The 21578-nt window shown below is 32.7% G+C and overlaps 3 protein-coding genes across 4 annotated transcripts; 2 read left to right on the top strand and 1 right to left on the bottom strand.

Moving 5' to 3' along the window:
• The first annotated feature begins 167 nt into the window (after positions 1-167).
• Positions 168-2541, top strand: LOC117906179 (uncharacterized protein C6C3.02c-like). The gene is made up of 5 exons (XM_034819140.1): positions 168-305; positions 1166-1222; positions 1365-1445; positions 1587-1762; positions 2220-2541. Exons 1-5 carry the CDS (start codon positions 284-286, stop codon positions 2316-2318), a joined length of 435 nt encoding a protein of 144 aa, XP_034675031.1. The 5' UTR covers positions 168-283; the 3' UTR covers positions 2319-2541.
• A 7879-nt stretch (positions 2542-10420) lies between these two features.
• LOC117907746 (protein CLT2, chloroplastic) lies at positions 10421-16758 on the top strand. Of its 2 annotated transcripts, XM_034821393.1 has the most exons (10): positions 10422-10891; positions 11201-11346; positions 11505-11542; positions 12824-12939; positions 14231-14330; positions 14407-14442; positions 14533-14583; positions 15096-15219; positions 15593-15718; positions 16393-16758. In XM_034821393.1, the coding sequence occupies exons 1-10, from the start codon at positions 10509-10511 to the stop codon at positions 16539-16541; spliced, it is 1269 nt and encodes a 422-aa protein (XP_034677284.1). In that variant the 5' UTR covers positions 10422-10508; the 3' UTR covers positions 16542-16758. The 2 variants fall into 2 exon arrangements, with proteins under 2 accessions (XP_034677285.1, XP_034677284.1); XM_034821394.1 differs by lacking the exon at positions 14533-14583 and having other exon boundaries at positions 10421-10891.
• Positions 16759-18410: 1652 nt separating this feature from the next.
• Positions 18411-21185, bottom strand: LOC117906096 (neuroguidin-like). The gene is made up of 9 exons (XM_034819045.1): positions 20970-21185; positions 20808-20865; positions 20617-20704; positions 20130-20309; positions 19859-20038; positions 19520-19702; positions 19281-19435; positions 19009-19135; positions 18411-18751 (listed from the first exon to the last, which is right to left on the bottom strand). Exons 2-9 carry the CDS (start codon positions 20843-20845, stop codon positions 18740-18742), a joined length of 963 nt encoding a protein of 320 aa, XP_034674936.1. The 5' UTR covers positions 20846-20865; positions 20970-21185; the 3' UTR covers positions 18411-18739.
• Between the last annotated feature and the right edge of the window lie 393 nt (positions 21186-21578).

The following is a 21578-nucleotide window of genomic DNA, read 5'->3' as shown; positions in this document are numbered from 1 at the left end:
AAAAGGGTGAACGTGTGGAAACATCGCAAAATAGTTAAGACCATTGGATTCGTTCCCAATTGCATTGGTTTCTTCGGGGAGAAGAAAGCCCACGTAGAAATATAGAATAGATGTTTCTAGAGGAGAGGCTTGTGGTTGTGGGTCATATTACGTCGCCGACTCCATCACGAAGGGCGTCACAGCACCCTATTATAAGTACCCCAATTCAAACTTTAAGCTCTCAAAGAATCGTAACCTTGTTCATTCGCTCCTCGCTCCTCTCTCCTCTCTCTAACTTGTCAAGATGCCTCGCCGTAGCTCAGGAGGTATGGCCTCTCCCTTCTTTCTTACTTGCTTCTCTCTTCTTCTCTCTACCTTTGGATTATTATTATTATTATTATTACATAGGGCCTGTAAATCTCGCGTTTTTCAATCGGTGAGCGAGTTATTACAGGGCGTTTGATGAAAAAATGACTAAACATTCGGCTAAATGTTCGTTTTATTTTGAAGTTTTGATTGGTCTGGCGTTCTATAGATTTATATAGATGCTTGTTTATTTATTTATTTAGTTTACATTTTGTTCTTTGTTTGTCCTTTTTTTTTTTAAATGATGGTTTATATTGATTTTTTATGATCCGTTTGGTTGCTGAGAAAATGCTGGGAGAAGGGATGAATCAAACTCTGTGGAAATAATAGAAATCAAAATCTTAAATATAGAAATCTCATTTATTGAGATCCAAAAAACAAAAAAGAAAAAAAAAACAAATAAAACAGAACTTTCAATTAGCCAAGGGTTCAAAACATCATAAAGCCAGAGGTTCAAAATTTTATTTAGTTTCTTTCTCAGATTAGGGGCCTCAAGAACTAGCTATAAATTGTCAATGCCCTACATAAACTCGAGAAGGAAGTTGCGTGAAATACTAGGATTAATCTTCATTGTCTATTAAGATATCACTGCTAACAGACCTGCTTCGATCGTGTTGAGCCTGGATGACTTGAGTTGTAATCCCTATTTGGATATCACGGCCTCTTGCATCTACTTCCTTCTTAGGCTGTATGTGGTGAAATTTTGATAGTTGGTGGGGCACCACAGTGTTGGGCGTGCCAGCCCGTGTTCATTCATCTTGTTTTATAGCCTGAGTTTGAGGCCAGGTTGAGTCATAAATTCATGATGTCATTTTTGCAGGAAGGCCAGCTCCTCGTCCTGCTGCACATACCCCATTGCGTAACCCTCCACAGCCAGGTAGCTTCATGCTTTTCCTCTGTCTTCTTATTAGCTTAATTTTGAGTCTGCAATGATTTTATCTTCACATAGTCTTGGCACTGAATTCAATTTTTAAAGTCAGGTTTTATGTAAATGATACATTGATTATAATTTGATGCAGTTGCTCGTGCTCCTCCCCCAGCACCTGTTCAAGGTGGAAATGGATCTGTGGTTGGAAGTCTGGGTTCCACCATAGCAGAAGGTGAGTTGAAGTTTTTGTGCTCTATGTAAAAAATAAATTTACATGCTACATCTGTTATGTACATATGCCTGTCTATGAGGTGGTTAGATTTTGTAGTTTTTGTACATTAGGATTAACTTCGTTGATTTGTACTTTGCACAGGCATGGCCTTTGGTACTGGAAGTGCCATTGCTCACAGGGCAGTGGATTCTCTGATGGGTCCTCGTGTTATCCAACATGAGACTGCTGTTTCTTCTACTTCTCCTGCACCTACACCAACCACCAACAGTATTGGAGGTTCTGATGCCTGTGGTACTCATGCCAAGGCCTTCCAAGATGTATGATTCCCTTGACTTCATTTCACTCCTAATTGTTTGTTCTGTTCTTTCTTAGCTTGGCCAGTCTTTGGGGTCACAGTTACAAACGATTAAGAATGTCAAATGAGCATGGAACCCAGCTTCCGGCAAATGAGGATCATTGGATACTTTATGAACATGTTAACTTGCATTTTAATTAAGGTTTAGATATGGGAAAGAAAATTGAAGTTTTGACTTGGGGGTGTTTCTATATTGATAGTTGACAATCATCTGAGCCTTCTTTGAATTGTTTGCTATAGACTAAGTTGTAGATACATATGTACACATTTTTTTCCATATTAATTGGCAAAATTTCATGTCATGAAAGATACATTGCCAAAATCTGCAATAGTTTGTTTCTTTTTTGTGTGGAGTTGCATTGTGCTTTCCCTGGGGCCTGAATTCATTGCTTATTCTGTTTCTTTTTCTTGTCTTGCAGTGCTTAAACAGCTTAGGAAGTGATATCAGCAAGTGCCAGTTCTATATGGACATGCTGTCTGAATGCCGCAGAAACTCGGGTGCTACTTTGAGTGCTTAACATGATCAAGATACAAATTTCTATTCCTTGAATAACAGAACGTTGTCTTGGTTCCTTGTTTAAGGATGATTGGTTGGGTTTGAGAAATTATTGAATATGATTTTGAATAATCAATATTTGCTTTCCTCCTCTTAATCTGGAAGCTGGATGCAAACATTTTGTTATTATCGACTCTATATGATTTATGGTAACCTGTACTCTTTGAGTGTCCCTAAATAGTCAATTTGGATCTCAAGATTCGAAAGGTGAAGCTACTTGAAAGTCCATTTCTATCAATAAAATCGCCCAATACCAATTCATAATTTAAAGGGTTAGAGTTGGGTGAGAACTATTGGTCTTCGTCCCTACTCTTATACCATTGAATTCTTTATTTTATTTTATTTTATTTTATTCTGTTTTTTATTAAGTAGGAGGGGATGATATATCCTCATTAGGAAGATAAATCTGTCCATGATTCTCATTAGGTGGGGAATAAGGTCTGTCCCTTGGAGCTAGAGAAAGAGTTGAGGGGGGATAACATATGAACTTTAGTTCATGGAGGTAAAATGAAGCAAAATTGCTCTTATATAGCCTGCAAGCATCAAAATTCATTAATTAAAAGCATTTTGTCTCAAAATTTTGAGGGGGCCATTTGCTCCCAGCATAGTCTGGCTCAGCCCCTGTTTAGAAAATGATGTTTTTACCAAATGTCATTTAGAAAATGGCATAATAAGAAACCTAAATGATTATTTATCCATGCTAAATTAGTATACTTATGATGACTTAACACCAAAATCAATGGGTTATAAAAATAAAAAAAATCTAACACTAATACTCTTATTATAAAATTTAGTTACGATACAAATTTATTATACTTATAAGACAAATATATTGACATTATGATGTGTCATGATATGACCTAATTTATAAATCTGTGAATTTTTTATATGAAATCGAGAGTTAGTGGATAATCATGTTATATTTCTTAGCATAGATTATGTCATAAACCAACTTCAGTATCGATTTGAATTCATAAGTCGATAAACTCCAAATGATAATCTAATTACAAAGTTAAGGACATTGGAAACTTATGAAATTAAATTTTTTTACTTAAAAGAACAAGCTCTAAGGAGCATATAATTCATCTCTAGTCTTAAGAGATTAAAATTATTTTTATTTACTTAAAAAAACAAATTTATAACTGATAGAAGATACTAATATATTTAATAATTTTATATTTAGTTACTATATTAAAATTATTAAATTTATCATATCTCAGTGTTTTTGTTTGAAGATTAACTCGTTTTGGACATAGATGTCTTTAATTATTTTAAATATCCATAATATGTTTTAAAAGAAATTATTATTTAAAAAATAAAAATAAAAATATTTTTATCAAAATGAGGCCAAAAAGGAATAAAGGGCTAAATTTCTAAAATTAGGTTTTAAATTACGCTATTAATCAAATAAATGGGAAAAAAGAGTCCCTCAAACGGTTGAACCATCCTTTTATAAGTATCAGCGGTAGGATTCTAAAAGTTCGTAACCCGTACTTATGACCTTTAGCATAGGAGCTTTGACCCAAAATACTATGTTTTAAAAAAAAAAATCCATAAAGTACCCATTTCCAAAATAATGTCCAATCTAATGTGTTTGCACCACGTAAATTGTCATGTCATAAAATCGTAATTGGTAACTACAATTTTACTTTTTAAAAACAATCAAAACCGTAGTCACCAACCACGGTTTTAACTTTAAGTTTAAAACCGTAGTTGGTGACTACGGCTTTGACAATTTTTAAAAACAGTCAAAGTCGTAGTCACCAACTACGGCTTTAACTTTATATATATATATATATATATATATATATATATTTAAATTTAATTTTTTTAAATAAAATATTATATTATTTTTATTAAAAATATGTAAGTGGTGTAATAAAAATATTTAACTTTAATTGATCTCATTATTTAAAGAATAGTAATATATGAAATTAAATAATTGATGTCTTTAATTTGATATAAAAATATATTTTGACAATTTTATTAAAATATTTGGCACTACACTCAATATAAATATAATTAGTTATAAATATACTATTTTATACCCTCATAATGAAGAATATTATATTATTTTGTAACTTTGTGCAAAAATTAAAGGCAATTATGCACTTGTACAAAATATAATATGACTTCAAGTGGGTAAATAATTGGAAAATTACTTAAATACAACAAAAATATATTTTTTTTTCCATTTTTCTCCTTTCAAAATGGGATCAAAATGGAATGGAAAGGCTTAAAATGTTAAACTTAAAATGACAACCTAAAAGAATTTGTTTTTCCACTTCCTAAAATATAGAATTGTAGAAAGAAAATATCTTTGTTTTTCCAATCAATTCACTATTTAGTTTAATTGTTTTGGTAAATAGATGAAAATTCTTTTGGAATATTTTTGTAAATTCATTGATAATAAGAAAAATGTTTCTTATTGGGTACTAAGGGGAGTTTTGGGCAAAAATGATTTCTTTAAAACAGAAAATTCATAAAATAATTTTATTCTCAAAATAATTTTCAATGTGATGTGTGTCTTATTCATGTGGGTATTCACATCAAAAAAATGTAATTGGTAATCATGATTTTTGATTTTTTTTAAAAAAAAAAAAAAATAGTCAAAATAGTAGTTGGTGATCATAACTTTAAATTTAAACCTAAAACCAATTTTTTAAGTTCAAATTTTAAATCATGTGAATGTTCAATTTTTTTAAAATTATTTTGATTGGAGGTTTAGATTGTAAATTTTTTTTAATACATTATTTTTTCTATATCAATATAGTGTTGTTCTAACTAATTAGTTATAAATATAATTAGTTTAAATTTAAACCTAAAACCAATTTTTTAGATTGTCAGATTACTATATGTAAGTGGTATATATATATGTATATATAAGTTCAATTTAAGTTTAAAATTTATCATATTTTCATTTAAATATATAATAATTTGTTCATAATAAAAAAAAAAAGTTAATAAAAAAAAAAGTTAATAATATAATGCAAATGAAAATAAATACAAACTAAAAAACAGTCCTCAATGAGTGCCACATGATGGGGTCTTCCTCTTTCTCTGCGGACGCCTATGATAAAGAGACATCTCTGTGGAATCTATCTGTGCAATCTGCCATGTCTCAGTATGTATAGGTTGAGATGGAGTTGATGGAGGCAAGACTCGACGTCTACGTGGACCATGACGTCTCCTAGGTGGACATACATCTAACTGTGTAACATGTGTAAGAGTATGATGCATGGTAGTCTCTATGGAAAGACGTGTAGGTGATGGTAAAGTGGTAGATGGTGGGGCGATCTCAGGCACTATATCTGATATGGTAGCATCTAGAAGAGGTGATATAGGAGATGGAAGAATGACATCTGCTGTAATGGTAGCTGGTGCAATAATATCTAGTATAGTGGGCTCGAGTAGAGGAGATATAAGTAATGATGGTGAGGTGACATGTTGTGTAGTGGTCACCTCGAGAAAAGGTAGAGGTGATGGTAGACTAGTAGATAGTGGGGTAGTATCTGGTATAGTGACATCAGGTATAGTGGCCTCTGTGGTAGGAAATACAGGTGATGGTAGAGTGGTATCTGATACGACATGCCCTAAGAGAGAAAGTCTAGGTGAAGGTGATGGTAGGAGTGAAGGGGGAAGTGTGGAAGCCTCAGGTGCAAATGGGGTAGATGATGTGGATGGTGCTAACATGGTCTCAGGTGGATGCATAAATCGTCGAGGCTATCGACCAGCTCGCCCATCATCTCGTATACTACCTCTCCCTCGGCCTCGAATAAGCTGTATCCTAACTGTAGTGGCTAACACAAGTGGGCTCATGGATGGTTATGATGATGTAGGCGACTGACGAATTGAATGTATGCGATGCTACTCTCCAATAACATGCAAAATGTCAATAGCAATCCGATGAATGTCGTCTAATGCACCTGAAGTAGGCTCAGCAGGTCGACTAGCAATCTCAACCATACCAGTGATCTAAAATAAAAAAAGTTAAACAAACAAAAATGATTTTTAATTAATTATAATTTAATAAACCATTTATAAATTAAAAAATCTTACCAATAACTGACTAGTTACTGCTGTACTATGATACCTCATCTGATCTCTATGGAGAGGGGGTGTGATCAAATGTCGTGTAGTACGTCGGTACCACTCCATATATGGATCATGAAACTGCATAACACCCACCATAGGTGGTGTCGTCGCAATACGCTCCTCACAATTACCCCATAAGATAATATACTGTGCATGGAATGCTCCCCAATCATACTTATTTCGTCCTCATCTATCCACGAAATGGAGGTCTAGCTCTATGGAACAAGATGGAGGTATCCCTTTGTTGAAAATGAACCAAGCTACATTTTAAATTTCAAAAAAAAAAAAAAAAAAAAACAATGCAATCTGTACAACAGTGGACCATCACGTTTGTAAACACGTTTATTAATTTTTAACATATAATTTAGAATTCAAGAAATAATCCAATTACCACTAAAAATTACAAACTAAAACTAGTTCAAAATGAATATTATTTCTTCTCCACACTACATTATATTTTTTATCAATTTTTATACTAAACAAATGAACTTCAAATAATGTATTAGATCAATTAATGAGTAAATTTTTGAAAATAATTTGGAACTAAAAAATATGCTCAATAAATACCAAAAAGTGATTAGACCAAAACTATTTTAGAATGAGTCACAACTTTGGTAGTGCATGTAATTATATTTTTATGAATTTTTTCGTTAAGCAAATAAATTCAAAATGAAGTGAGATTTCATGTTTTAATTTTTTTAAAAAATAAATCTATTAATTTTTAAGAATAATATGAATATGTAAAATTTATCCAATTACTTACATATTGAATCAATATCAAGCAGCTCCTATACGTTCTAGGTTTGAGACCAGGTCAGGGGAAGGCTTCTACGGACCTGAGTTTTTGACGCCTTGTTAGGTGAAAATTTGGTGAGGGGACCTGGTCAAGAAGAAGAGTCTTCCAAAATTGACGCCTTCACAGAAATCCTTTTCATCACTAGGTTCACGAAGATGCCCAATTGTGAGAAATAAGAAACAATGAGAACCTAACATCCATACCATACCCCTAAAGTCATGGAAACCTCAAGTCTAAGGCATTCATTGATTAATTAAATATTATTAACAAGCATACACAAATTTTTGTTTGATCTTTTATACCGACAAATTTTAAGATATGGGGCTTTGACTAAAAAAATCTCAACAATGGGTATGAACATTTGGATACAACAAAATAGAAGGAAAAACTATAGAATATTTAATTAAACATCATTAACAAAAACAAAAATATTTTTAATGAGAACTCTGTTTTTATTTTTATTTTTTTCCTGTTATCTTTATCATTTGTTTCTTAGTCCCAAATATTTTTGTAAAAATACACTACCAACAAAATCAAAATTTTAATATAATTATCTTTTGAGGTTAATTTTACTCACATCCCCCCGGGATTTGGCTAAATACACTTTATCTCCATTGATTTGAAATTTCATTAAATAGGAAGAGAGGTGACTAAAAATAACAAATGAGAAAAATAAGGGAGATATTTGATTAAATTTTAAACCAATAAGGATTAAGTGTACTTAACCAAAACTTCTAAGAAAACGAATGAAATTAACTCTTATCTTTTAAGAAAGTTGAAAATATAAATAAATTAATTAAAACCAAATGACTTGCTTTAAAGCAAAATAGGAGTATCATATAAGGTCTCATACCAACACTCATATCATGTCATGTCCATACAAATACAATGGAATAAACTAGAAGATGCAGGTACCAAAGGAGCACTATATGCAACTTGCTTAGCTTGATTAAGACATCTGAACTTTGCATGTCCTTTACTTGGGCTGGGTGTTTTGGCCACCTAAGACTAAGAGAGGTCAAAATTAACAGAGCCATGGAGTTCCAAACAAGAACACATCCAAAGGGGTAGCTGAAGTTTAAATAAATAAATAGAAGGAAAAACTATAGAATATTTAATTAAACATCATTAAAAAAACAAAAATATTTTTAATGAGAACTCTGTTTTTATTTTTATTTTTTTTGCTTTTATTTTTATCATTTGTTTCTTATTCCCAAATATTTTCATAAAAATACACTACCAACAAAATCAAAATTTTAATATAATTATCTTCTAAGGTTAATTTCACTCACATCCTCACAGGATTTGGCTAAATACACTTTATCCCCATTGATTTGAAATTTCATTAAATAAGAGGAGAGGTGACTGATAATAATACTTATTTTTTAATAAGAGAAGAGGTGACTGAAAATAATAAACGAGAAAAATAAGGGAGATATTTGATCAAATTTTAAACCAATAAGGATTAAATGTACTTAACTAAAACTTCTAAGAAAACGAATGAAATTAACCCTTATTTTTTAAGAAAGTTGAAAACATAAATAAATTAATTAAAATCAAATGACTTGCTTTAATGCAAAATAGGAGTATCATATAAGGATCTCATACAAACACTCATATCATGTCATGTCCATACAAATACAATGGATGAAACTAGAAGATATAGGTACCAAAGGAGCACCATATGCAACTTGCTTAGCTTGATTAAGATATCTGAATTTTGCATGTCCTTTACTTGGGCTGGGTGTTTTGGCCACATAAGACTAAGAGAGGGCAAAATTAACAGGGCATGGAGTTCCAAACCCTTCAAGAACACATCCAAAGAGGTAGCTAAAGTTTGAATAAATAAATAAATAAATAAATATATATATATATATATATATATATATATATATATATATATATATATATATATATATATATATATATATATATATATATATATATATAATAATTTGAGTATTTAATGCAACCATGGCACACGAAAATGAATTTTTTAGGGTGTTGAACCACTTGGAAAGGTCTAGCTCTCTATTAAGGAAGGTTGAATTCAACCCAAATATTCATCTGTAGATCCCAACTTTGAGAAAATACAGATTCATTCTTAATTTTATTTTTGGCTATTTAGGATAAATATTCTTTTGTTTGATTTTCAAGTGGTCCGAAATTTACAGTAAGATTAAATATCTTTTGTAGGAAGCCTTGCAATACGATTAACTCATCTGTGGGAAGTCCTATAACTACTTAATTTCTGTTCGATTCTTTACGTGGTTACTTTACTTTGAAGCTCATGTTGTTGGATTGGGGTGTCAGGTTCTAAGGACCCGGTGCAAGAAGAAAAGTCTTCCAAAATTCAAGCCTTCACATAAATCCTTTTCATCACTAGGTTCATGAAGATGTCCAATTGTGAGGAATAAGAAATCTCCTAGCTTAAGATAAACCTAACCCTTGAAAAGTGGAGTACTCCTATTTATTATATTCCTATAACAAAACTCACCGTTCCTCTCGTTCATTTTTTGAGTTTTTTACAGTGGTCCCCTCCATTTTTGGTATCTTTAACAAAAAAAAATCCATGATGGCCCCCATTCCATATCCGTTTTCTTACCAAAAAACCCTTTTTTCTTTATGATAAGCTCACAATCAAAATTAAAAAAAAAATATATCAAGCACATCTTTACCAAATAGAACCCAAACACATCTATAACAACAACAACAACGTGAAAACCAAACGGATTTACAAAAAAAATTAAAATTTACGATAAACTGAAAAACTCATAAATCTTACCTAACTAATGACTTCCAAACTTTGAATTTGAGCCAAGGATGCAACGGGAAGGATGAAACCCTAAAGAGACGAACCCTAAAGAGAAGAAAGATAACTGGGAAAATGAATAAACCTAATCGGGAAAGGGGGAAAAGGTAAAGGAAAGTTGAAGTCGTAGTCACCAACTACGGTTTTAAACTTAAAGTTAAAACCGTGGTTGGTGACTACGGGTTTTGACTGTTTTTAAAAAATTTACGTGGCTAAGACATATTAGATTGTGCATTATTTTAGAAATGGGTTATGGATTTTTTTTTTTAAAACGTGTCTTTTGGGTCAAAGCTCTCAGCACAGCCTATTTGAGAAGTTTCCTTTTTTAAACTTTCTTTTATAGGTGATGCGGCATTTGAGAGGGGTTGAAAGGAGGTAGGAGTAGTGGCAGTTGCAGAGTTGGGAGTTTCAACCTTTTGGACGACCCGCCGCAACCGCTGTCTCCTGTCATGGCCTTCTCGTGCGCGGTGTCCTGCGTCCGTTTCCATGTCATTCCTCCTAAACCCTTAACTCTTCATACCTACACCGCCCATCTCTCACCCTTCTCTCCTCTAATTTCAATGCATATTTCTCAAAACCCTAGATACCATCTTCATTTTCCTTCCAGATCACCCCTCCATGGAGTTTCAAGTCACAATTCACCGAAAACCCCCAACTTCAGAGTCCGCGCATCCGCCGACAATTCCCAAACTTCATCCTCCAACACCGGACTAGTAATCGTCTGCTCCGCAATCACTGTAATTTTGGCGGTTGTCAATCGCGTGTTTTACAAGCTTGCTCTTGTTCCTCTGGAGCAATACCCATTCTTTTTAGCCCAGTTCACTACTTTCGGGTAAATTTCATCTTTTTCATTTTCGTTCTTATCTTTTTCCTTTATTCCAAACTCTAGAATCATAAGTTCGTAGTTTCAACAAGAAATATTGAATAGGAAGTAATTTTAGTTGGAAATGGAGCTAATGAAAGCATATCAGGGATCATGTGGACCCTTTTTCATGAAGAAAAAAAATGTGATACCATTATCATATGTTTTTTTTTTTTCATAGTTCATTCCTTTTGGACTTCGATATATATAGATATTTAGTCAGTTGCTTGGTCTGTAATGCTTTTAGAAGTCTGACAAGTACGGTTGTATGATGCCCAGGTATGTGGCTATTTATTTTTCTATACTATATATACGGTATCGTGCGGGGATTGTAACGGATGAAATGATAGCCCTTCCAAAATCACGTTTTATGGCAATCGGTATTCTAGAAGCCCTTGGTGTTGCTTCTGGGATGGCTTCTGCAGGTATTATATTTATACAATTAATTCGTTTTTCTTTCATTTTCATTAAGTCTATTTTTTTAAACAGAAAGCAGTTCTCATTTGCACTACCAACCATGCCCCAAATTCTTTTCTTTGTGTCTGATTGGGCCTTTATACTGAATATTATGTGTTTTTTACAGCTATGCTTCCTGGACCAGCTATACCCTTATTGAATCAGGTAATCTTAATTGTATGAAATAGTCTAGAACAAGATTGCTAAAAGGAATGAATTTAGTTTTCTTTAGTGGTTGTGAGTCATTCTTTTCTTCGTATCCTTCAGAATTGGGACTTGCTGTTGCTCCTCCTTTCAATTTCTAATTGCCTTAAATTACTTGGTTATTAGATTGGTGTTATACAGGTTTGAACTCAAAAGGGGTAGTCTCAATCAGACCAATCATAGTCTTTAAGGCTTTTGGGCTGGGCTCGTGAGGGAATTTGCAGTTGAGTTTTAGAAAAGGAAAAGAGAAGAAGACTTTTGGGGTTGGGGACAGGAGAGGTGTGTGGTGGGTTGGGTGTCATGGGGTGTTGTGATAGATGAAAGAAGGGAACTACATCATAAACTGTGAACTTGGCCATGGGAGAAGGCTATGGCTGGAATTGAAGGCCAGATCTGGTCCTAGAGTATTCAGACCTGAGCTTTGAAATATCAAACCAAATTTACACCTCTACTTACCCTTTTTGTTTCTAAATTTGAATATAAATGTACATATCAATTGGATGCATGTCATCAGGAACAGGATTCTCAACATGCCACGTACCATGTACTTGGACATATGTGATTAGGAACAGGACTTGTCAAATCCCACTACTCAGGATTCAGGGACTCTGGTAAGGAATATCTGCCATCATGGGCAGGTATTAGAACACTTTTTTTTCTCCCCCAAATAACGAAAATTTTCTATATGTGCCACAATTTTATTTATATCGACTTTTGATATTTCTTTTCCTCTTTTGGCTCTTTTAATTGCTGATATTTATAAGATTACATTAAATTTGTCTTTGCTATGCAATAAATTGAAAGAAAATGTAATAAAAACCAGCAATGCACTGTGATTCAAGTTAAAGATGATACAAGGAATAGAGAATGGCCAAAAAGAATATGGATCAAGCCTCAAGGTTGTGAAGGAAGATGTGGTTTAACAGCAGATATGTCCTTATAGCATAATAGTGAAAAGAATTTCTTTGGCTGACCTCAATTAGTCGGGATAAAGCTTTGTTAGTTTTACTTCTTCTAACATATCTATTAATAAATGCAATTTCTTGCACACTGACAATAAACATGTTTTCCAATTAAACAATTTTGTGGAAAAGGATATATGGAAGCTTATATTGCAGTCTGGATTAATGCTCAATGAAGTTAATATTGCAGAATCTGTAAACAAATCTAATGAAGTGCCTTGCTATATCTTTTGACCGTCCTTGATCCTCAATGTTGGTTTCCATGGACCTTCTCTTGCAGATATTTTTGGTTTGGCAGCTGGCTCTTTCTACTCTTATTTTGGGGAGAAAATACTCCTTCAATCAAATTCTTGGATGCTTTCTTGTAGCTGCTGGTGTAGTAACCGCTGTTGCGAGGTATCTCAATTCCTTTTCCTCCAATTTTTGGACCTCTGCTGTAACTTTTAGCATGTCAATGAATTTTACACTTCTCTTTCCTTACTATGTTGAAGGGTTGAGGTGCCAATCTAAAAGTTAGGCAATGTCAGCTGTTATTAGACATAACGGGCATTAGGATAAAATGGACATTTTGTTTATATTTTATGTATAAACACCTCTGGATGTTTGTGTTTCTTGATGAGTAAAATGCAAAATATCAGAACAAAGGTTAGCAGAAACTTCTATGCCTTTGGTTAATTATATAGATTGGTTGGGGTTTTGTTGAGGGAGGAAGTATTTTTTTATTTCCCCTCATTTTTGTTTTGCCTTTTGGTGTTCATTGCATACGTCCTATGTACTCTTGTGCATTAGTTGTGCTCTTTAATACATTCTCTTATTTATCAAAAAAAGGGAGTGGGGTGGGGGTGGGGGGGGGGGGGGGTTGGGGTGGACAGTTGTCTGAATAAAAATCTACTTCTAAGAAGGATTCTGTAATTTGACTTGGGTTCTTGTTTTATTCCTATTCCTATAAATATAATTTTGGCAGTTAGGAAACTAACTAAAACTGACTGTTCTTTATCTGTCACTGAAATCAAATAGTATTATTCTCTTTTACTGAATCACCAACTTTTGGACTTCTTTTTGACGTTCTAGTCTCAAATTTTCAACTTCACAAGAAGTAAGCTTATTACTCTTTATTTGGTTTTTTATATCTCAAAATTTCCTTTATTGGTGGGTCCCCATTAGAATTTTCTCATTTTTGTTTTGTTATCATATTTTCCTCCAATGGTTTCCGAGCTTTCACTGTCCAGATTTGTTGGAAAATCTACAACTACGCTGTCTTCTGATTTCAGAGTTTTGCATGATAGTGGTGAGAAGTTTCCAAAATAGGAATTGTCATGAACTATCATGGTACATGCACTACTTTTCTTAAAATTTTGTATCTAACAGATCTCAGTGATTAAGTTTCAGTAAATTCATGTACTCGGTTTTTGGTGAATATCGTGCCCTGAATGGTGCTGATATTAAGTAAAATGGAATTCCAATTTCCTATTTGCATTTTATCATGTGCTTTCCCAGAAGGTACTTATTGTCTCTGGTTGGTTATAGAGAAGCAATGGTGAAATGTGCTGGTCTGTGAGGTGTGTCGAGCCTGGCCTTCAAAAACGAATTTTTAAAGTATGACTGTATGCTTACAAATATGTGTAGCTACCCTTTTCAGTTGCAGTGAAGTGGATTTAAACTAGTTATATGTGTTTCATAACTGCAGTGGGTCAAATGGTGATCAAATGCTGTCAGGAATTGAGTTTATATGGCCAGCATTAATGATAGCTTCAAGTGCATTCCAAGCTGGTGCATCTATTATCAAGGTTATAGCAATGGACAATAGTAATATTTTTAATGGTACCTTGTGTGGGCAAAATAATCATAATCAATGTTGAACAGGAATTTGTTTTTGTTGATGCTGCAACCCGGCTTAAGGTATGGTAAACTTTTTCTAGCCTTATAATCCATTTTCCTGTTGATAAGTTATTGTGCATGTGTGTAATCAATCCCCTTATCAACATACAGGGGAAGCTTCTTGACATATTTGTTGTCAATTCTTTTGGATCCGGATTCCAGGTAATATTCATATGGCTTGATAGGGTACTCACTACCCTCCTTCCCCATAACTTTCCAAGTAGTGCAGTTACTTATGTCTAGAAAAGTCAATATATGGTCGTATTTTAGCATTGGTTGTTATGAAAGTGATACTACTATAACCCTTGAAGTAATTTTTGTTATCATCCTTGAGTTATGTATGCTTGTAGTGTCAAATATGTTATGGTTGCCACTGAACCTCTAGTGTCAAATTTGTTGCTGATGCTGCTAGATTTTTCATGGCTTTTGGCCCTGTTTTGTTGTTTTTAGCTAATTTTGCCATTTCACTTATCAGGGATTTGAATAAATAAATAAATTCTGAAAGTGCTATTTGCATGCCTGGTCCTGATTGATTCCTCCCATTAGCAGGGCCCTTTGGTCATATAATCATCTTATTGGATGCCAACAAAACCACAAATCATAAATGCCTGTTTGATGTGGAATTCTTTGAGCATTCTCCAGTGTGGAGTTTTAACACTTTATTTGACATGTAGGCTCTTTTTGTGCTTCTCCTTCTGCCTTTGCTGTCAAACTTCAGAGGTATACCTTTTCCACAGCTCCCTTCATACCTAAAAGCTGGTGCTGGTTGCTTTTTGAATATTGGATCCAATATACCAGGTAAGCTTTCTTATCTTGGAAAGTTGGAATACATTTCATTAAAGTAGAATGCTATCTGTGTAACATTTTTAATGTGCACCATAATTTGTTGAGGACCTAATTTTATACATATATGATAAAATGGAGGAATAAAACCTCTAGTAGAGGGCATTCCGAATAGCTCCTGATTCCCTCCCTACAACAGATTTAATGTGTTTTTTTTTTTTTTTTTTTATCAAAAACAACAAATGTATTAAATTAAGGATAAATAAATACAGAAGGAGGATGATGAATGCTCCCAAAAATACAACAAACTACCCAGATTTAATGCGTTCTACAGTTGTATATCCTAAGTCATTCTTATCACTTCTACATTTGTGGCTTGTTGCTTCAGGTTGTGATGGAGCTCCATTGCTGCCCCTGCTTTATTTGGCTACCAATATAGCTTTCAACATATCATTGCTTAATCTAGTAAAAATTTCCTCTGCAGTAGTTTCTACTCTTGCTGCAATGGCATCAGGTCTGCTCCCTCTCTCTCTCTCTCACTTTCTCTCTCTCTCAAACACTGAGAAACAGGATAACACGTTTGGTAGTGATTTTAGAAAGTATTTATAATTTTTTTAATACTAGAAAAATAAAAATTTTCAAGTATTAGAAATGGTAAAAACACTTCCTGGAATCACTGTCAAACGCACTCTTAGAGTGTTTTTTATAGTGATTCTAAGAAGTGTTTATAATTTTTCTGATATTTGAAATTTTTTATTTTTCAAGTATTAGAAATACTGAAAACACTTTCTAAAATCACTATCAAACGCATTCTAAAAGTGCGTTTGGCAGTGATTATAGGAAGCGTTTCTAACATTTTTAATACTTGAAAATTTTTATCTTTCAAGTATTAAAAATGTTAAAATCATTACCAAACTCATTCAAATTACATAATGTAAATAGTGCTATTTAAGTTCCATTAAAGAAAAAAAATTATTAGAAAGAAAATCCAGTCATAAAGTTGATAGGTAGGCATGAAATGCATGCAATAAGGACGTAGTGGTGCGATCCAAAGTCTTTGGTCCTCCATAAGTGGTGTGAGGATGGCAATATTACGCTAGGTGTAATTTGTTCGACTCTGGCCATGTGCTTTCAAGTGCATGTTTCTATATGTTTTTTGGTTAATGGGTGCTCTATTGTACGTTGCAGTGCCAATTTCAATTTATGTTCTTAGCCTTCCATTGCCATATCTCCCACAAGGTGCCAGCTTGAGTCCCTTTTTCCTCTTTGGTGGTGTGATTCTCCTGTTGGGCCTTCTTCTATACAACATACCTCAGCCTGCCAAGCAAGACCTTTGAATTGCTGAAGTATTTACTTAGAAGATGATATTTTGATTGAATTTCATTATAATATTGTAAATACTGCCACATCATTCTTTACCTTGAAGGTCATGTTTGGTAATGGGAATGAATATTTGTTACTATTCCCATTGCTCCTTGAACAATAATGAATTTGATGATTCCAATTTTTGTGTTGGAATCATTATTTGTTTTTATTTTTAATGTCATGTAACAATGGAATGACCGAGGATAAAGAAATAAATTGAGAATAATATTAATATAGTTTAATTTTTTTTTTATTAAAAAAAAAAAAAGGCTCTCAAACTGCATATTGTTTTTTTTTTATTTAAGATATTTGAGAGGTTTTTTTTTGGCTAAATAATAAAAGTTTATTTAATCATGTGATTTAAAAATAATGTCCTATTTTTAAAAACAAAAAATTGTTGTTTTTAAACATTTATAACATTGTTTGGTTGTTTTTTAAAAACAATTTTTAAGAACAAATAAAAATATAGAACAGGTTTTTAAGAATAAATAGAAATTGTTTTCTTCAATTTTTTTTTTTAAATAAAAGAACATGGAAAAATAAAATAAAAACTAAAAAAAAAAAATAGAACGCAGTATCTTTCTTTTTTTTCATTCTCTTTCTACCACTCAATATCAATACAAAAAATTTCCAATATGACCATTAATGTTTTTCTGATTTTTTATTAATTTTAAAAATAAATTTAAATACTAATTCAATTAGTAATAAAAAGTCATAGAACTCAAAATCAATCAAACTTAAATTCATTTTGAATTAATTTGCTAATTTTTTATTTACATATAATCTTATATATGAATTTTTTCACTAAGTAAATAAACTCTACATTAAGTAAAACTTAATGCATTGAATTGGCATTAGTAGTAATTTTTAAAAATAGTTTAAAACATAAATAGTAACTATATATATGTATATATAATTACAACAATATAATAAATCAAAATCCATATGAGCTATAATTTTACTATTTCTACCATATACATAATTATATCTTTTGATTTTTTTCACTTAAATAAATCAACTCTAAATTAAGTGAGACATATAATTAATGCTTTAATTCTTTAATGAATCTTCTAATTTTTAATAATAACTCGGAATTCAAAATACTCATTAATCAATTACAGATTAAAATTTTTTCAGAATCCTATATTTTTACTTGAGTGCTAAAAATGAGCATATAATATAAAAATTAACTCATTAACACTTCAAAACTTTAAACTTTATTTATTTTTAAGTTCACTCAAAATAAAATAATATTAGCAATTATTAAGGTTAAATTATTAGTATTTATTTTTAACAAAATCAATCAATTGTACTTGCATGAAAATGTTAATATCCATATTTTTATAATATTTATAAAAAAAATTATAATTTTATTGCAATATTAATATTCATATTTATTAAAACCTATTTATTTGTAATTACAAAATAATTTGTTTTTTTAATAAAAATTGGATTAGATTTAGTCTATGTTATATAAGTTGAATATCTTTTTAAATAAAATCAAAATAAAAAAAATTATTTTTAAAAACAACTTATCCAAAAAAGCATTTGCTTTTTCATTTAAAAAAAATGTTTTTAAAAACAACTTTTGCCATGAGAATCAAAATACCTCAATCTATAGATTAATTGAAATCCACTTATAATTGCAATTTTATTTAAAGTTCTCTAATGACTAAAGACATTTTTAAGTACATCTTTTCTGATTTCTTTTAGAATCTAATATAATCAGATGATGACAGAAGTTATCTTTCAACGTCAAATGAGCAGCTTTAGCATTTGCTTGGAATGTGGGCTAAAAAGAAAAAGAAAAAAACTTGGAATTCAAATGAATAGGCTAAAAATGAGGCAAACAAGCACACTCTCAATGGTGCTAGAATGCACCTCACTTGGGCATTCAAAACTTGGTATAAATGGATAACAAAATTTCATCCTCAAAAACAATCTCACATCTGAAGTCCTGGTATGGATTTAGATCCAAACCAGCATCAGGATTTGAATAGCAATGCAATTCACTACTAAAAAATAGTCAAAAATAAAGAAGGATCCCCTGGATGTCATTGGTATATTTTACAGGACCATTTTAGTCTTTAATTCATTTCCCCTACCAGAGGCCTCCAAGGCTGCCATGCATGATCCAATTGCTCCATGCCCACATATGAGTTTGTTCTCCTTAATGTCTCCTCTGTAAATGGACAAAGAATTTATTACCCAGTCTATCCAAAAGCTTGAACATCTCCATGTATTTATATGACATATTAAACAAACTTAAAGAGGTCACATGCATGGTAAAAAAATGTAACACAAGCAAACAAGCTGTCTATATAGTTTATCAGTAAAAGTAAATTTTGAAGCACCCTCAAAAGAATATTCAAAACCATTGAATGCAGGAAATCAATGCCATATGATCATTCTCTATAGATTCAATTCAATTCAATATACCTTACGCTTCTTAAATTTTCTCCCTCCACTGCTACTGTTATTGAAACCTGTCATTTTCTCGCCAAAATCTTCCTCTAAAGGTAAAGTTTTGATTTCATCATAAAAACTGTCGGTCAGACCAAGCAACCTGAGGTATAAACAACCATAAGTTAAAACTTCTTCACAGTACTAGGTATCCAGTTTCATCAGATTGTTCAAATGATTTACCAGACAACTGATGGTAGAGTTTAGTACACCAACTACATGCAAATTTGAAATTATATGGTACATACCCATTTCTCGACTTCCGTAAGTGTTTCTCTTTCTTTTTCTCCATCCTCGTAAGAGGAGCACGAGTAAAAAGTTCCTCCTCTTGCCGTGCACGCTGTTCCATCTTTTCCTTATATCTGATAAGTTCTCTACTTTCCGTTCCAACAATTTCTCTCACCTGTATGTTAACCGTCAATAATAAAATAATAGTATACAGAGTCATCCAAGATTAGCAAACTAATAGCAGCAATCCAGAACTAACCTCTTCAGGTCTCCCCTCTAAATCATCCATCAGCTCTCTCACATATGTACTCTGCCTAGCTTGTCTTACAGTCTCTTTTTCCTTTCTCAAAGCATTTTTTTCATGTTTCGAGATCTTATCCTCTTCCATAGAAGTAGGTGCAAACTTTGGTGGACGATACACACCAACAGGCCCAACACCATCCTATAATTCAGAAATGAGTTAGAAATCAAAATCATTCAGATTTTTTTTTTCAATAACCAATGAAAAGTGATTTTTAAAGCAGAAAACACACACACACACACACACAATGGCATAACCTTCAACTTGTATTTTGGATACTTTAACACCTTGACTAACCTCAAAAGTCGTATCTGTCTTGCTAACCAGCATGTCTGGGTTTGGGCGATATTTCAACAAATCCTCTGTGTTCTGAGTTTCTGAATCTTTTTCACTAGGACCTACTTTCTCCACGGCATTTCCAGTAACCCTTGTGAGCTTCTGGATTTGATACTGAAGTTTTTTATCGATGGGCCGAATCTATAATGAAAGAACCACGAAAACTTGCTTAAGAACCATAATCAGGTATAAAGACTGATGAAGAGGAATCCAGATCCATTTGCATGCAAACCTTTTCCAAAAATAATCTCATCTCTACAAGGCTCCGAACGACAGGGTGTCCTTCAATCGAGAAACCCTTTGCCTTTCGAAGTAAATAATAGACAAGCGACTGGCAATAGTTTATGAGCAATAAATGTTTTGCCTCAAGATAGCTCATCCCATCTGCGGTTGGAAAATGATCTGCTTTCACCTAATATATCAGACGTATAATCCATTAAAATAAGGACAGAAGGAGATAGGACAACTTTTTCAATCCCAAAACAGGAACAATATGAAGAGTTTGCAGGGAAGAAGAAAGCAGAATAATTTATTTGTATCATAAAATTTAACAAGAAGTTGTCGAGGATTAAAACTGTATATACTTTTTCAAAGTACTAAATGAGTAACATGCCACCATTGATTTGGCAGCAGAGCATGACAGATTCAAAAAATAATGTAGCATAACCTGGCAAAAAAAAAACATGAATTTGGGAATCGTCGCTCAAAGAATCCAATACCTTTGCTGTAAGAGCTTGCACTTTCCCCCTCACTGCATCCAATCCTTCTTTCATCTCTTTCAACACTGCAGCTAACTGAGAAGCTTCTCTATACCCAGAAATTAACAAACCAATTGAATCATATAGTAATAACAAATCCATCACTAAAAACGAAAATGAACTAACCCACGAAATCGAAATCCCAAACTTACTTCCTTATTATCTCATTGTTCTTCGCGTCTTCCTCCATGGCTACCTCAGAAGCCACCGCTGCAATCCAAAAGCCATTGAGCACCAAACGTTAACATATATGTAAATAAATATAAGACCTAGGAATTGCGAAAAAAACGATAGGGACAAGGAGAAAGAAGAACCTGAGTTCTGGATTTACTAAACCCTAACAACAGGATTTTATGATCGATCTCGAAGTCTTAGCCGAGAGAAATCGTGACAGAGCACGAGCCTTTTTAAGTGCAAAATCCAGTCGTCGTGGAGGAAATACTGCAGATGCTGTGGCCTTGAGGAAGAAGGAGTGTGGAGGTGTGTTCCAGAGGAGAGGACGAGGCGTCGGAGGGTTTAGGGTTTTCCAATTTTCCTACTGTTTTTTTTTTTTTTAATTACAAAATAATTTATACTTATTTTTAAAACTTCATATACAGGAAAATAAGAGTTTTGGGTCAAAATGAACCATTTAAAAAAAATTTTGTAACATCTAACCACTTTTTGAAACTTATGTTCAAATTGGCCTCTTTGGTGCCACCATAAGCGCTATGTCATTAAAAAATATTTTTTATCGTCATTTTAATGAAAGTCGCAGTTCGCAACTGCGGCTTCATTTTTTAACTAAAGCCGCATTTACCAACTACGGATTCATTTTTGAACTAAAGTTGTAGTTGTCAACTGTGCCTTCATTTTTTTACTAAAGTCGTAATTACCAACTGCGACTTCATTTTTGAATTAAAACCGTAGTTGTCAACTGCGTT

This window comes from Vitis riparia, chromosome 18 (assembly GCF_004353265.1).
Source record: "Vitis riparia cultivar Riparia Gloire de Montpellier isolate 1030 chromosome 18, EGFV_Vit.rip_1.0, whole genome shotgun sequence".
NCBI classification, from domain to species: domain Eukaryota; kingdom Viridiplantae; phylum Streptophyta; class Magnoliopsida; order Vitales; family Vitaceae; genus Vitis; species Vitis riparia.
The sequence above is the reverse complement of the archived record's forward strand: the minus strand, read 5'-3'. Positions and strand labels throughout refer to the sequence as shown.

What these genes read in the sequence shown, in the direction of transcription:
- LOC117906096 (XM_034819045.1), bottom strand. Translation starts at nt 20,845, where the DNA reads ATGGAGGAAGACGCGAAGAACAATGAGATAATAAGGAA. An exon ending in TGCAAGCTCTTACAGCAAAG is followed by an intron (nt 20,310 to 20,616) that starts GTATTGGATTCT and finishes CTGATATATTAG; the next exon opens with GTGAAAGCAGATCATTTTCC. An exon ending in TTACGGAAGTCGAGAAATGG is followed by an intron (nt 19,136 to 19,280) that starts GTATGTACCATA and finishes TTTATACCTCAG; the next exon opens with GTTGCTTGGTCTGACCGACA.
- LOC117906179 (XM_034819140.1), top strand. Translation starts at nt 284, where the DNA reads ATGCCTCGCCGTAGCTCAGGAG. An exon ending in GCCTCGCCGTAGCTCAGGAG is followed by an intron (nt 306 to 1,165) that starts GTATGGCCTCTC and finishes TCATTTTTGCAG; the next exon opens with GAAGGCCAGCTCCTCGTCCT. An exon ending in GGGTTCCACCATAGCAGAAG is followed by an intron (nt 1,446 to 1,586) that starts GTGAGTTGAAGT and finishes TACTTTGCACAG; the next exon opens with GCATGGCCTTTGGTACTGGA.
- LOC117907746 (XM_034821393.1), top strand. Translation starts at nt 10,509, where the DNA reads ATGGCCTTCTCGTGCGCGGTGTCCTGCGTCCGTTTCCATGTCATTCCT. An exon ending in CTGGTGCATCTATTATCAAG is followed by an intron (nt 14,331 to 14,406) that starts GTTATAGCAATG and finishes AATGTTGAACAG; the next exon opens with GAATTTGTTTTTGTTGATGC. An exon ending in TCTTGCTGCAATGGCATCAG is followed by an intron (nt 15,719 to 16,392) that starts GTCTGCTCCCTC and finishes TGTACGTTGCAG; the next exon opens with TGCCAATTTCAATTTATGTT.